We start from the raw sequence: 13,322 nt of genomic DNA, 5'->3' as shown, positions 1-13,322 counted from the left end.
CCCAGGCAGAGCAGTGTTGGCGGGCCTCGAAGGCCAGGGACAGGCCTTGGGCGCAGCACAGATGGAGCCCTGTTCACGGCGGAGGGGCCCCAGGTGCTGCCCCCTCTGGGGCCAGGGGGGAACATGTGTCTTGAGGGGCCCCTCTGCTCTCGGAGCAGAGTTTGTTGGCTCTAAAGCGTGGCCTGAGTTTCTTCACTGTGAAGTCAGGAGAGCGGGTGTGCACAGGAGGCCTACGTGGTGGGGGGCAGGGGGCTCCCTTCCTGGGCCCACAGGTCACGGGCTTCCCGTGAAGTGGGGTGAGGCTCGCATCCACAGTGCCCCTCCCAAGCCTGCCCCTGGTCAGGACACCAGCACTGGTTCTTGGGACCTTTTTATTAGATCGGGAGGGGTTGGGGGACCAGCCTAGCCGGGCTGCTCCACCTCCATCAGGAAGTGCTCCAGGAAGTGCTCCAGGTCATCATAGAGGCTGTTGGAGCTGGACAGGCAGAGGCTGAGGCTGCCGCTGTCCAGAGAGGACGCGCCTTCGCGCTGCACGCCCTCCAGGTATGCCCGGCACAGCCATGGCTCCAGCTGCGGGGAGGGTGCGGTCAGGCCTGGGGAGGGCTGTGTGCAGCCTCCCTCCCCCCCACCCACCCCAGGGACCCTCCACCTCACCTTCACCAGGACCAGGCTCTTCTCCTTGGGCCTCCCCACTGACAGGTCCTGCCCAAAGCTCAGGTAGATGGTGTAGTGAGGGGAGCCCCGGCGCCGGCAGGCCTGAAACTCCCCCAGTTCTGCAAAACAGGGCTTTGGTGAGGGGGGGGTGGGGGGAGGCGGGGAGGCCCTCAGCCCCAGGGCAGGTGCATCACTGACCTTGGAAGAAGGTGCCGAAGTCAAAGATGGGGGTGTCGCAGTCCCGGGGCAACAGGCGGGCGGGGGTGGAGGGGCTGGCCGAGCCCAGGGGCCCTCCCACCTCCCAATAGACCTTGCACTTGCCCAGGCGCCGGGCCCACAGCCCGAGACCCCGGAGTTCCAGCTGCAGGCCGGGGGCCACGTGCTGCAGCAGCTTCTCTGTGTAGTGCAGCTGCTTCTGGTCAGGCAGCTCGGCGGGGCTAGGAAAGGCTACTCGCTGGGGCTCTAAAGCCCCACCACCTACACCGGGGGGGCCGTACAGGAGCACACAGCTCGGGCGCCCCACCACCTCCTGCAGCACTGTTCGGCCCTTGTACGTGATGGTCAAGTCCAGGGCCCCCAAGCTGGGCAGTGTGTGCAGACCGAGATGTGAGCAGGTAGGACCAGCCACGTGCAGATGCCCTGCCATCAGGGTGCAGGCACTGGGGGAGGCTGTGGTGCAGGGCTCCGCCTCTCGGGGCTGCCAGGAGGCTGGGGGTGGGCCTGTGTCTGGAGAGGAAGGCAGGCCTGAGCTGGCACTGGAGCCGCCAGCTCCTCCCTTTTCCTTCCACATGTCCCCTAGCTCCTGTTACCTGGGCCTGGGGCTGTGGCACCACATTCACTGTGGCAGGCACAACTCCCAAGCAGGGAGCTCTGGACCTGAGGAGGCTCAGCTGTACCCAACAGGGATGGTGGCCCACCTCTGGCCAGCACCATCCCTGCTGGGCACCCCCCTCCCCCGGGCCCTCTCTCTCCAGGGACTCTGCTGTCCTGCCTGTCCCTCCCCTTGGCACACAGAACCCTGCAGGGCAGAGCATCCCCCTCCAACAGCCCCTCACCAGGAGCCTCGGGGGCTATCGGCTCCACCCCACACGCAGCTTTCAGCAGATGCTCCTCCAGGCAGCTCTGCTGCAGAGCCTGGAGCAACAGGTCCCCAGCATCTCCAGCTGGGCTTGAGGCACAGGGCTCAGGGCTCAGTCCGGCCAGCCCATGCCCCAGCCTCTCGCCAGCATCTGCTGCCAGGTATGGCCGCAGAAGCCCATCCTGCAGGAAAGGACAGTCCCAGCATAAATCAGCAGCTCCCCGGCCCAGTAAGGGGGCAGCCCCAAGGTGGGGTCCAGGAGGGCAGAGTGACCTTACCTTTGTAGGTGGGGTGTCTTCAAGGACCTCGTCCTCCCCCTGGCTAATGCCTGGGCTTTCTGAGGGAGAATTAGGGTTGGGGGAACACTGGACCTGAGACTCTGGAGTGGGACACCTAGGTGTGAATCCCTGGACAGCTCCTCAAAGCTGAACCGCACTTCCCCTTCACTGGTCCCAACAGGCCCATGAGCTTCCTCCCAGCGATCCCCAGTCCCCCCTAGCCGCGCCACACGCCCTCACCCCGGCCCCGCCATCCCCCAGCAATCTGGCACCAGCCTCTCCCATGCCAGTTTTCTAAAACCGAAAATCCGACCCAGCGGCTGCTCCCGGGACAGAGCAAAGTCTCCCTGCCGGCAGCCCTGCCGCGGCCTCCTCACCTCCGCACGCCGGCTCGGGGGTGACCATGTACACCTTATGAGGGTCGGTAGGGTCCCCCGAGTTGTCTTGCAACATCACGAAGCGCCGCGTACAGCGCAGCGCGCACCGGAAGTTGGTTTTCCAGGAAGCTCGGAACGCACTCTCGGCGGTCGGCCGGGCACCTCCGCTGCTGCGGAGAGGCCACCTGCCGCGGGCCACGGCCCAGGCCTGGGGAGAGAGACCGAGTGGATTACGCGACCCGGACACTCGGGCTTGGGCCTGGACCGTCCCTCCCCCGCCCCGGGCGGGGCTGGGGCCCCACCTTGAAGATGCGCGAGTCGGCCTCTCCCAGGTCCTTCCGCGCGAAGTGCTTCCAGGGCACGCGGAAGCGCGTTCGGGTCGCGTCCAGCCACCGTAGTCCCTCGTAGCGGCCGCTGCTGACCTCGCCCAGAAGCCAGTCTCCGAAGAGCACGCGCGGGGTGCCCCTGCGGGCGGAGCAGCCGGGCGTCAGGGCGCGCGCGGGCCGCCGGGGACGTGGGGTCGGCAGCGGGCAGGGCGGCGGGCTCACCCGTCGGGAGGCACGGCCATTGCTCCCTCCGCAAGGGCTGGGCGTGGAGAGAGCGGCGCTCCCTCCGCGGCGAGGGCTGGGGTCGCGGGGGCAGTCAGGAGATGGCGTAGGTGAGAGGAGGGTTCCGCCTGAATCTCCGCAGGTAGTCCCGGGTGTTGGGGTCCCAAGTGTTGGGGTCACAGATGGAAGCTGAGGGCTTCTGGCCACAGCGTTGCCCAGGTGAGTCCTAGCCAAGGAGGCGATGGGTGTGGCTACAGATGCGGCGGGGCCTCGGGCACACGAGGGGCCACAGGTGTCGAGCCGGCGTCCAGGATGGGCCCTGCGGGGGCGCGACGGGAACGGCCGTAGGAAAACGAAACCGCGCGCTGCGGGAAAACGAAACCTAACCCGCCCCGCCCCGCGCGTCACCGCAACCCCCAACTCCAGGTCCCCCAGTTCCGGACCCGTGCCCCCCGCCGTCACCCGCGCTGCCCGCCCCCTCCTGGTCACTGCTCCGCGGAGCGAACCTGGGGTCCGACGCGGCCGTCGCTGCCTTTCTCGCTCCACGTGGGTCGGGAGTCCCGAGTACGTGCTACTGGCACCGCCGGGGCGGGAAATTTTGCCACCGCTGGGGCTCCGGAGCAAGCGCTTTTATGGTGGCCGGGGCCGGAGGCGGGGCCGGGGCCGGGGAAGTCACGTGCTCCCGGGGGCGGGGACGGCACTGGGGTCCTGGCTGCTGCAGGGCACAGCCCCTGCGGGGTCCAGCCGCTCCCCTCCCTCGCCCAGCGCTGCGGGGGGCTGCGGCGCCAGCAACCAACGTGGTGGGAGAAGCAGTGGGATAAGCTGGGGACCCCAGGGTCAGAAACAAAACCCGGCAGGTCCCTGAGCAGACGAGCGGGTGAGGGGGGTGCGTGGGAGGAGATGCAGCTGTGCTCTTCGGATTCTTACCAGTGACAGTTGTCCAGGCAAGAATACTCAAACACTGTAGAGATTAAAATATTTGGAAAGGAATCGGAAATGCCTTTTCGTGAGGAAAAAACGCCAGTGATGCATAAGGGACAGTGGCGGTGGTCGGGGCTGAAGTCCTGACTGAGGGCCGCCCCTGAGGAAGCCAGTGGAGGGGGCTCGGTCCCCAACTCTGTGGCTCTGGGTCGCGTCCACAGCCTCTGTCCTGTGCACCCACTGGCCCCACCTGCTGCCCGGGGCCCAGGGCCTGCAGGCCACTGTCGCAATGGGCCAAACCTCCCCCCTCCACCCCGCACCGCCCGTCACAGCCCAGCCACCTGGACCACCTGCCTCCGAAGGCGCCCCAGCGTGTTTACTGCCCGCACTGTAGCCCACAGACGCGGGAGTGTGACCCCCTGGAAGGTCCCCGGGCCCATGCTCTCCCCAGTGAGTGTCCTTGAGGGTGGCTTCTCAGCCTCCCCCAGGGGAAGAATCTCTGTGTTGGGTCGGCCGTGGTTAGACAAGGAGAGGAACTTCCTGGCCACCAGCTGGCACCGAGCCTGGGAAGCCCCGCGGGCGCAGCAGGTGGTTTACGGGAAACAGCACCCAGCGCTCTGGGCAGGGAACGACCCCGCCCACCCCTCTCCGCCCCCACGGCGCCCCTGGCGGTCCCTCTGAGGAGGACTCAGTGCAGGGTGGGAGCGAATGGACCACGTCCTGACCACCCCCACTGGCAGCCGCTTGGGGCAGACCCCACGCGTCCCCGCAGATCCGAAAATGTCACTTTATTCTGCGCAATGGAGTGGGGGGAGAGCGACCAAGCCGACTCTGGTGATCCAGACTCGCCGGGAGAGGAGGGGCGGCCGCGCTAGAGGTAGATGGAGTCGGAGCCAGGCGCGTGCTGGGCGCCCCCGCGCAGGCCCACCTCTGTGCCCTCGTCGCCGCTGCCCTCGCTGCCCTCGTTGCCAGCACCGTCCACTTCTGAGGCAGGCGTGTTGAGGACCACCACGTCGGCCTCGGCCCCGATGTCCTCGCCAAACCACACCGCCTTGTAGCCACCCTCAGGCCGCCGCTCCTTGGTCAGGATGGACCTCACAGCTGCCGGGCCGTCCCCATCCAGGGCCACCGCAGGGGACTCGGGGATTCGGCGGAGGGTCTCTGGGCTGGGGGGCTTGGGTTCTGGGGGTGCAGGCTCTGGGGGAGCCGGCGGGGCGGGACTGGATGAGGGGCTAGGAGCTGGCGCCCAGTTGGCCTCGTCGGGGTTGTTGAGGAAGGCCTGGTTGTCAAAGCCTTGGGGCTGGGGCTCCTGGGGGGCGGGCGGGAACCAGCAGTCAACCAGACCAGGCCTGGGCTCAGACCACCCCTGTTCCCCCAGAGACAGGCGGCTAGCTGCTCTGCCTCTCTCTGCCCTCCTCCCCATCTTGGGACTACGGTGTGCACGCCCCGTCTCTCCTCCCCTCTGCCCTCCATCTCCCGGAGGGACTCCTGGCCTCCGCGCGGCCTCTCTCTCCACCCTGCCGCTTCTCCACCAGCCCCGCCGCCCCTCTGCTGCTGCCCGCCCTCTCTCCTGTTCTGCTTCTCCAGCGCTCCCTCTCCCGTCCGTTCCCCCACCCCGAGGCCTCACCAGCGCTTTGCCGCAGCAGCACTTGAGTCGGTGGCCATAGTGCTTGTGGACGAGCACCGTGAGGGCGATCAGCGTCAGAAGCAGCAGCGCGCCCAGCGCCCCGCCCAGCGCCCCCATCTCCACCACCGAGAAGCGCCGGTCCTCAGCGGGGCCTCCACCTGGCCTGCCGTCCACTGTCGCGCTGCTTCCTCCGGTCCCGGGCGTCCCTGCTGGCAACGCCACTGCCCACTCACTGTCCCACCCCAAGCGCGCCCAGGCCAGCCCGGGGCAAGCTCGGGACACCCTAAGAGCAAGCTAGGCCTGGCCACCGGAGGTGAGGTTTGCAGGAGTGGGCACCACTGACCCCCGCCAGGGAGCCCCGATAGGCCGGGCTGCTGGGAGCGGGGAGGGGGTCAGTGCCTGCCAGTTCCAGGTGGGAGGCAGGGGGCCAACATGCCAGGCAGGGAGCTGAGGGTAGCACGGGGCCTGTGGGCTGAATGGCCCTGGGAATTGGGGGGGGGGGGGGAAATCGCTGGATCCTAAGTCTGGCCTCTGCCCCACCCTCCACACACCTTCCCTAGCTTACCTCCTGGGGCCCCCCGGGACCTGTCTCTTCACCAGACCAGAACAGACCCCCCTTGGGGTTTCGTGGTCCCCATGGTCGTGCTGGGCCGACCTGGGGTGGACCCTAACCCCACAGCGACCGCCCAGAGTCCTGAGTCAGAGAGCATGAGGGTAAACTAGAGTAAATGGTGGTGCTACCTGTGGGCCGGAGGGTGCTGCTGGGCCCAGGGGACTTTGGCAGAGAGGTTCCTGGCTTCGAGGTCTGTGCTGAGCCCCCGCTGGGTGAGGCTGATGGGGGGGAGGGGCTGGTTCCCACACTGGGGAGCCCCCCAGGCTTCGAGGAGGCCTGCGGCCTCCGAGTTGTGCCTGAGGAGGGGTGTGGGCCGCTGTCCCCCCCAGAGCTGGTCGTGGAGGACCCCTGAGAGGGCTCAGGGGGCCGGGGGGCTTCCAACGTGGTGCCGCTCGAGGGTCTGGTCACTGAGCCCCCGCTGGGTGAAGCTGATGGGGGGGAGGGGCTGGTTCCCACACTAGGGGGCCCCCCAGGCATGGAGGAGGACGGAGGCCTCCGAGTTGTGCCTGAGGAGGGGTGTGGGCCGCTGTCCCTCCCAGAGCTGGTCGTGGAGGACCCCTGAGAGGGCTCAGGGGGCCGGGGGGCTTCCGACGTGGTGCCGCTCGAGGCTCTGGTTGTTCCTGCTGTCTCTGAGGACGTGGGGGGGCCTGGAGCCAGGGCCAGGGCTCAGGCTCGCCACTCCCCCTAGCAAGAAGTCCTCCCCGAGCCGACCCGGGGTCCCTGGGAGGCTCACCTGTGGGGGTGGGTTCCTGTTCTGAGACTCGAACCTCCACGACCGCGGTCGCTGTGCCTGAGGTCACCGTGTTGTTGGCCTCAACCTGGGCAGGAAGGGGGCTTGTCCCTCCTGGGCTCCAGCTTGACCCCTGGCCCTCGGAGATACCGCCCGCCTCTCACCTCTGCGTAGAAGACCCCAGCGTGCACCAGTGAAGCGCCAGTCAGCACGGCCTCCCCGTCCATTCTGAAGTCAGAGTTGTTGGTGATCCGATACGTGATGGCCGAGTTGAGGTCCTGGACGTGGCCCCAGTGAGTCCTGAGCCCAGGTTGCTCCCCAGACCGCTCCAACCCCCCCACGGCAGGAGGCCGGGAAGACCCAGGGACCAGGCGGTGCCTACTGGGAACTCAGGATCCTGGGCCCGGATCCTCAGAGGCTGGGAGGGGGCAGCTGCATCCCTGATGGCCACGCCCACCCCAGAGCCGAGCGCCACAGTGCCGCGGTACAGGCTCTGGGGGAAGCGGGGCGGGCTCCCACCGGCGGCCCGGGCCTCCACCGTGACCTGGGTCACTGAGTATCTGGCGTGATCCGCCTGCTCGGCCTGGGGGTTGGAGAGGCAGCAGTGACCAGCAGGTCCTTGAAGGGTGAGCCCTGTAGCCAGGGGCCCAGGAAGGGCCCATGGAGACCTGGCCCTGTGCGGGCACCCACCTTGACCAGCAGAAAGAACGTCTTGGGGCTGGGAATGCTCTTGGTCACGGTGAGGTTGCCTGTGTTGGCATCAATGGAGAACGAGCCATCCTCGTTTCCTGGGAAGACGGCGGGAGGGTTTGGCTGCAGCCCCCTCTGGAGGCCTGAGGTCCCAGGGTCCCAGCTGGTTCTGCCCATGCGGGGACGGGGGCAGGGTGTGGCATGGAGGGAGAGGTTGGGGGCTGGTGCCCACTCACCCCGGATGATGCTGTACACGGTGGGTTGGTTGATGCCCCGGTCCCCGTCCACGGCGTAGATGGGCCCCGGATGCAGGGTGAGGGGTCCTGACTGCGGGAACAGAGAGGGGAGGGTACGCCGCGGAACTGGAGCCGTGGCCTCCACTCAGCCCCTCCTGCTCCCCTCAAGGAGATCTGGAGTAGCCCCAGGGGGCAGTCAGGGACCCAGCTCGGTCCCTGGGGTCCCTCACTGGGTCCCAGGGGCCTGGCTGGCTCTGCCCTGAGGACAGCTGGACCCTGTTTCCTCATTTGAATTTCAGAGGCCCTGTGTCCCACTTGCCACCATGGGGTGGGGCAAGATTGGTTTACGAAACATCGTTCACATTTGCTTGAAAATCACAACCGACTCTGGCCCTGTGGCAGCCAGGCCCATGCTCATGCTGCCCTGTTCCTCCGCGCCCCCTGTACCAGTGTGTGGCCTGTGGGCACAGCCCTGTGGTACTGCGCGTGGATGCAGACAAAACCGTCAGAGTACGTGCAGGGCAGGAACCAGGGTGGCCGCAGGTCGGCGGGCTGCACCTCCAGGACCAAGGTGGCCATGGCCGTGTGGCTGGGCTCCACGTTCTCCTCTCGCGTGTCCTGCAACACCGCAGCCCTGCCGTCAGGCCCGGGGGCCTGGGGCTGGAGCGGCTCGGGTGGGGCCGTGGGCGCCCGGGACGAGGGCGGGAGTGGCCTGCTCACCCGGACCAGCAGCTGGAAGGTCATGTTCGGCCACCTGTCGAAGTCCAGTGACCGGTCCAGCCGCAGCTCTGGGCGGTTCGCACCCACCAAAGAGAAGAAGCCGCTGGCACCCTGGGGAGGTGGGGGACTCAGCCTGGGACCCCGGGAGGACGCGCAGAGGTGGGGATGCCCAAAGGGAAGGGCTGGGGGCACTGACCGGGGTCACTTCCTGGAGGGTGTAGAACAGGATGTCATTTCTGTCGAGGTCCTGGGCCTTCAGCTCTGTCTCGGGGATGACGACGGCCTTCACTTTAGTGTCCTGGGGGACGGAGGGGGGTCGGTCTGGCCACGCCCGTGACCCCCAGGGTGAGACCCCCGGCCACTAGCCCTCTGCCCTCTGGCCCCCATCCCGGGCGCCAGATGCCCCGGATGGCATGCACCGCTGCTCCCTTCCACTCACCTCTGGCACCCTTTGGACCTTGACTACAAAGGGGAACGTGGGCGGGTTGTCGTTGGCATCCAGCACTGAGACGAACACCCTCAGCTGGGTCACCTGGGGGAGGGAGGAGGGTCCCCGGCCCAGCGGCGTGAGCTCATTCTAGGCACTGGGGTGCAGTTCCCAAGACAGCTCTCTGCCTGGGGCTCAGGCGTTACAGACAAGGAACAGAAAGTAATTTTTTAAAAGCACAGAAGGTGCGAATGCCCTGGAGAAAAATAACGCAGGCACTGGGGGCGTGACCAGCAAAACCCCAAATGAGGAAAATGGCAAAACAATCGAATTTCTACAAGCGTAAGTCTCACGGAAGATCAGGACGCCCATGTGTTGAAAGAGACGTGAGAAAAACATCAACCAGCTGCGTCGGGTGGACCTTGCTGGCCGGAAACTGTGGAGGACTGCTCTGGAGCTGGGGGTGGGGACGTTGGATGTTGCACTGCTGAGGAGCCCCTGCCTTTTCCGGACGTGACAACACTACCGCGTTAAGAAGAAGCGGCCTTGTCTGCTAGAGGCTCATCCTGAGATATTTGTGGGTGGTGTGCTGTGACGGTCGGGCGGGGGGCACCCACGGGGCTCAGGGAGACCACAGAGCTAGCTGGTGCGAGGGGCTAGGGAGGCGGGCGGAGGTGACAGGGAGCAGCCGGGGTGGGGGGCTGGGGGGCGCGGCGTGCCGCTGGGCCTTTATTCGCTTTATTTGGGAGGGCAGGGACCGCTGCTTGCTTTACCGGATAGGATCGTTCTCCTGCCATTCGGAGAGTGGACTGGGGTGGGCGGGGCCAAGAGGGGAACAGATGGGCCAGCCGGAAGATGCTGGTGTCTGAGGCCCAGTCAGCTGGCAGATTTGCTGGAGGACCGGTGTGGGGAGGGGGAGGTGAGGACTGAGCTGGCAGGGCGAGGTGCCTCGCCTCTGGGGGGGCCTTGGATCTCGGGGTGGGGGTGTCTGTGGGGTGTGATGTCCGTCCGGGGCCGGCTTTGTGAGTCTGCGGCTCAAGGCACAGTCTGGGCTGGAGGAAGTGTGGGCGTTGCTGGCACAGAGGTGACACTTGAAACACACCACTGGGTGAGGTCGCCAGGGAGTGGGCCAGGCAGAGCAGGGCACAGAGGTCCAAGCCGGAGCCCTCTGACATCACGGGGAGGGTGGGGACGTGGGGATGCCGGGAGGGGGTCTGGGGGGGCCGACTCACCACAGTGTCATCCCTCTTGCACTCCAGGACTGCTTGCAGCCTTGAGTTCTCCTGCGGGGGGCGGGCAGGTGTGGGAGTCACCTGGCCAGCTGGCCCAGCCCCCGCCCCATTCCACAGGTGAGGAGACGGAGGGCGAGAGCAGCAGGTGCTGGCCCAGGGTCCCTGTCATCCGTGCTGAGTCCAGAGCGCGTCGGGGCCCAGGCAGGTTCGTCCCCCGAGGGCCCCACCCCCTCAGGGCCAGCCCTCACCCAAGCCTGGGGGCCCGAGAGGCCCCCTGGGCAAACTGAGACCCAAAGATCCCCAGAGAGCCCTTCTCTGGGGAGGAGTGTGGGTGGCCGCCTGGGTCCCTTGGAGGGTCGGCCACCCCCGCTGACCCCATGGGCACAGCCAGCCCTGGGCCCGCCATCCACACCTCGTAGTCTGGGGTCACATTGAGAAATAGCTGAGTCCCCTGGATCCGAAATGCGAAACGGGTGGACGAGGGTCCGAGGGTCACCTGCTGGCCCTCAGGGACGTAGATGTCGAGGAGGTGCAGCCCGGGACTCGTGTTCTCCTCGACTTCGAAGAAGGTCTTGTTCACAGAGCAGACTGGAAGTTGGAGAGGAAGAGTCGGTGCCGGCCAGCCCGCCACCTGCCGCCCGGCCCCCCTCCCACTGCCCCCAGTACCCTGGGCCTGGGCCGCGGCCACAAGCAGAGGGAGCAGCAGGGCCCAAGTCCCCATCTCAGCAGGCAGCCGGCCCCGGGGGAGGGTCTGAGCCCGGCTGGCGTCTGGGACCCTCTGAGCGGCTGTGTTACTGGCGCAGTCTCTGCCTGGGCGACCTTCGCCCCTGCCAGGCGCCGCCCCGCTTTATGATCCTTTACAACCACTGCCGCTGACCAACCACAGGACTGGCCTCCACCAAGGGGGCTCCCGCCGGCCGCCGGCCAGGCCTCGCCGACTGCCAGGAGGGGCAGACCAGGTGGTTACCCGGCCGGAACCGGGCCACATGCAGGGGCTGACGGGCTCAACCCACAGACCCTAAGACAGAGGAACCCAGAGCTGGTGGGCGGGCACCAGGGGCCTGGGCGGGCTGGGGCTGGGGCTTGGGGTGGGCTTCTGTGTTTGCTGTACTTGCCCCCCAACCCGGGATGCCCCTCTGCTGGGCCCCTCTGCCAGAACCCTTGTGGACGCAGCTCCTTAAGGCGGTCCGGGAGGTTCAGGCCACAGGTGTTCCCCTCTGGGCCCACCTCCTCTCCCCGAGTTAACCCTCTAGGTCTGGAAGGGAAAGGCTATATGTGTCCTAGGGACTCCCCTGCCTGTCCCAGAAACAAGCCGGCTTCTTCTAGGGGGCTGGGCGGGGTCACAGTGACAAGGATGGCAGTGCTTCGGGGCAGCTGGCAGCTGGTGGGAGGGGACCCTGGGTCCCGACAGAGGGGCATCCTGGTGAGGGGCCCATGGCGCAGGCCCCCAACTGGGAGAGGACACTGGGTGGGGGAGGGGCTGCTGTGACGAGTTGGGCGGAGCCCTTCGCACCTCCAGGCCCCAGGCTGTGGGCGCCTGAAACACCTTCGCGGAGCAACCCTGAGCCCGTGGTCCTACAAGGCCTCCTGCAGCCTGGCACTTAGGGTGTCATCACCGGCCCTGCTTCACAGGCCCCGGGAGGTCAAGCCACCCATCCAGACTGCATGCCTGGACCGGGAGCCAAGACTCATGCTCAGGTCCTTTCACTGGGGAGTGGCCTCCTGGGTCCTGCCTGTCGCCTCTTCCTGCTTGGCCGAGCCTCCTTGCCCCCTCACCGCTGCCCCCCGGGGCAGGAGCTGGGAGACATCTGAGCCCCCCCAGAGCCCCTGAATGTTTGCTGTGTGGATGCCAGAGGTGCTGGGCGGCTTCCAGGGAGCTCAGTGGATGGGGCAGGAGATAAGGAAGCGGAACGATGAGGCTCCCCGCTGGCTTCCCAGGTTGAAAGGGCAGCTGGGCGTGGCCACGGTCCTAGAATCCCGAGGACGGGTCTCTCCTTCCCTCTGGCAGCCCTGCCCTGCAGCGGCTTCCTCGATGGTACCCAGACGGCGCACAGAGCAGGCTCACAGGGCCAGGGTCTGAATTCCTCCTTTATTGGTGCCACCTGCAACCCCCCCTCCTCCCACCCCCTCCCCTGTCCAGGCTCCCCGTGGGAGGTTGCTTCTTCCTCAGGGCCTCATCTGCATCCCCTCAGCAGCAGGGATGGCCGGCTCCGACAGCATGACCCCAGCCCTCAGTCCAAGAGGCACCTGGGGAGACCAGGCCTGATCCCCGGGGGGCCTCAGGGGCATCCTGCAGAGACAGCCAGGTTAGGGGTTGGGGGCTTGGTGCTGGAGACCGCTGCCCACCTGGCGAAACTGGGCCTTCTCTGTTCACCAGCGCTGACGGTTTCACCCTCCCAGACGCCTGGGCCATTGCTGTGTCCAGTTGTGCCCGGGACCTAGGGTGCCCCAGGGAGGGAGGCTATGGGGCAGGGGATGTGGGCCGGGGGGCTGGGGCTGGTGCTCACCAGGCCTGCAGGGTGGGCGCGTCCGACCACAGCAGGCAGAGGTGGCCCTCCGCAGAGTTGGTCCAGGCTGTGCTGTTCTCTGTGTCCTGCTCGCTGCTCCCCACCCCAAGTCTGAGTTAGTCTGGAGTTGGGGAGCCCCCCCGGCAGGTCCCCCCCGTCCCGCCGCCCCTCACCTGCGCTTCCCCACCAGGCCCTGCAGCAGCCGCTGCAGCCGCGCGCTCTCCCGCAGGCGGCTGAGCTCGCTGGTGAAAGTCCCGTCCGAGTGTCGCGGGGCCCTGCGGAGGGGACGCGGAGGGGGCCGCGGGGGGTCAGGGCCGGGGCGGGGCGGGGCGGGGGCGGGCTGGCGCGGGCCCCGGGGCCGCGGGCTCACCTGGGGGGCGCGGGGCGCGCGGCGCAGCCCCGGAGCGGCGGCGGCGGCGGCAGCAGCATTAGCAGCAGCAGCAGCAGCAGAGCCCGCGTGGCCATGGTGGGCGCCGGGCGGGGGCTGAGCGGCCGTCGGGCCGCGGCCCCTTTATAGCGGCGCCCGGGAGCGGGAGCGGGAGCGCGAGCGGGGCGGGCGGGGGTCAGCGCCGCCCCGGCTCCGCGCCGCCCGAGCCGCGCCCCATCGATCGCGCGGGAAGGTCAGGGCCGCCCCCCCAGCTGTCGCCCCGGCCGCCCGCCCGCCCCCACCGCCACGGTGGCGCC

The 13,322-nt window shown here is 67.7% G+C and overlaps 3 protein-coding genes across 10 annotated transcripts; all 3 read right to left on the bottom strand.

Moving 5' to 3' along the window:
* Positions 1–354: 354 nt before the first annotated feature.
* Positions 355–4,132, bottom strand: IRF7 (interferon regulatory factor 7). 3 transcript variants are annotated; one of them, XM_082478306.1, is made up of 9 exons: positions 3,442–4,132; positions 2,936–3,254; positions 2,690–2,852; positions 2,388–2,595; positions 2,011–2,111; positions 1,710–1,914; positions 853–1,380; positions 655–773; positions 355–570 (listed from the first exon to the last, which is right to left on the bottom strand). In XM_082478306.1, exons 2-9 carry the CDS (start codon positions 2,953–2,955, stop codon positions 403–405), a joined length of 1,512 nt encoding a protein of 503 aa, XP_082334432.1. In that variant the 5' UTR covers positions 2,956–3,254; positions 3,442–4,132; the 3' UTR covers positions 355–402. The 3 variants fall into 3 exon arrangements, with proteins under 3 accessions (XP_082334432.1, XP_082334433.1, XP_082334434.1); XM_082478307.1 differs by having other exon boundaries at positions 2,011–2,069; positions 3,442–4,124; XM_082478308.1 differs by lacking the exons at positions 1,710–1,914; positions 2,011–2,111 and having other exon boundaries at positions 3,442–4,123.
* A 497-nt stretch (positions 4,133–4,629) lies between these two features.
* Positions 4,630–10,945, bottom strand: CDHR5 (cadherin related family member 5). 6 transcript variants are annotated; one of them, XM_082478291.1, is made up of 15 exons: positions 10,798–10,945; positions 10,544–10,719; positions 10,132–10,182; positions 8,912–9,004; positions 8,669–8,770; positions 8,473–8,583; positions 8,200–8,370; positions 7,753–7,843; positions 7,517–7,614; positions 7,209–7,409; positions 6,991–7,104; positions 6,830–6,914; positions 6,225–6,743; positions 5,484–5,692; positions 4,630–5,165 (listed from the first exon to the last, which is right to left on the bottom strand). In XM_082478291.1, the coding sequence occupies exons 1-15, from the start codon at positions 10,850–10,852 to the stop codon at positions 4,728–4,730; spliced, it is 2,514 nt and encodes an 837-aa protein (XP_082334417.1). In that variant the 5' UTR covers positions 10,853–10,945; the 3' UTR covers positions 4,630–4,727. The 6 variants fall into 6 exon arrangements, with proteins under 6 accessions (XP_082334417.1, XP_082334418.1, XP_082334419.1 ...); XM_082478292.1 differs by having other exon boundaries at positions 5,484–5,689; XM_082478293.1 differs by having other exon boundaries at positions 6,225–6,725.
* Positions 10,946–11,049: 104 nt separating this feature from the next.
* Positions 11,050–13,290, bottom strand: SCT (secretin). The gene is made up of 4 exons (XM_082478323.1): positions 13,009–13,290; positions 12,812–12,913; positions 12,639–12,731; positions 11,050–12,421 (listed from the first exon to the last, which is right to left on the bottom strand). The coding sequence occupies exons 1-4, from the start codon at positions 13,101–13,103 to the stop codon at positions 12,298–12,300; spliced, it is 414 nt and encodes a 137-aa protein (XP_082334449.1). The 5' UTR covers positions 13,104–13,290; the 3' UTR covers positions 11,050–12,297.
* Between the last annotated feature and the right edge of the window lie 32 nt (positions 13,291–13,322).

This window comes from Balaenoptera physalus, assembly GCF_965194825.1.
Source record: "Balaenoptera physalus genome assembly, chromosome: 10".
NCBI lineage: Eukaryota > Metazoa > Chordata > Mammalia > Artiodactyla > Balaenopteridae > Balaenoptera > Balaenoptera physalus.
This window is presented reverse-complemented; position numbering and strand designations above follow the sequence as displayed.

Excerpts from the sequence above, each read along its gene's own strand:
- SCT (XM_082478323.1), bottom strand. The coding sequence starts at position 13,103 with ATGGCCACGCGGGCTCTGCTGCTGCTGCTGCTGCTAATGCTGCTGCCG. Across the intron at positions 12,914-13,008 it reads GCGCGCCCCGCGCCCCCCAG|GGCCCCGCGACACTCGGACG; the intron begins GTGAGCCCGCGG and ends TCCCCTCCGCAG. Across the intron at positions 12,422-12,638 it reads GCGCCCACCCTGCAGGCCTG|GATGCCCCTGAGGCCCCCCG; the intron begins GTGAGCACCAGC and ends CTGTCTCTGCAG.
- IRF7 (XM_082478306.1), bottom strand. The coding sequence starts at position 2,955 with ATGGCCGTGCCTCCCGACGG. Across the intron at positions 2,596-2,689 it reads CCGACTCGCGCATCTTCAAG|GCCTGGGCCGTGGCCCGCGG; the intron begins GTGGGGCCCCAG and ends CTCTCTCCCCAG. Across the intron at positions 774-852 it reads CTTCGGCACCTTCTTCCAAG|AACTGGGGGAGTTTCAGGCC; the intron begins GTCAGTGATGCA and ends CCTGTTTTGCAG.
- CDHR5 (XM_082478291.1), bottom strand. The coding sequence starts at position 10,852 with ATGGGGACTTGGGCCCTGCTGCTCCCTCTGCTTGTGGCCGCGGCCCAG. Across the intron at positions 10,720-10,797 it reads GGCCGCGGCCCAGGCCCAGG|TCTGCTCTGTGAACAAGACC; the intron begins GTACTGGGGGCA and ends TCCAACTTCCAG. Across the intron at positions 7,844-8,199 it reads TGCCCACAGGCCACACACTG|TCAGGACCCCTCACCCTGCA; the intron begins GTACAGGGGGCG and ends CTGTTCCCGCAG.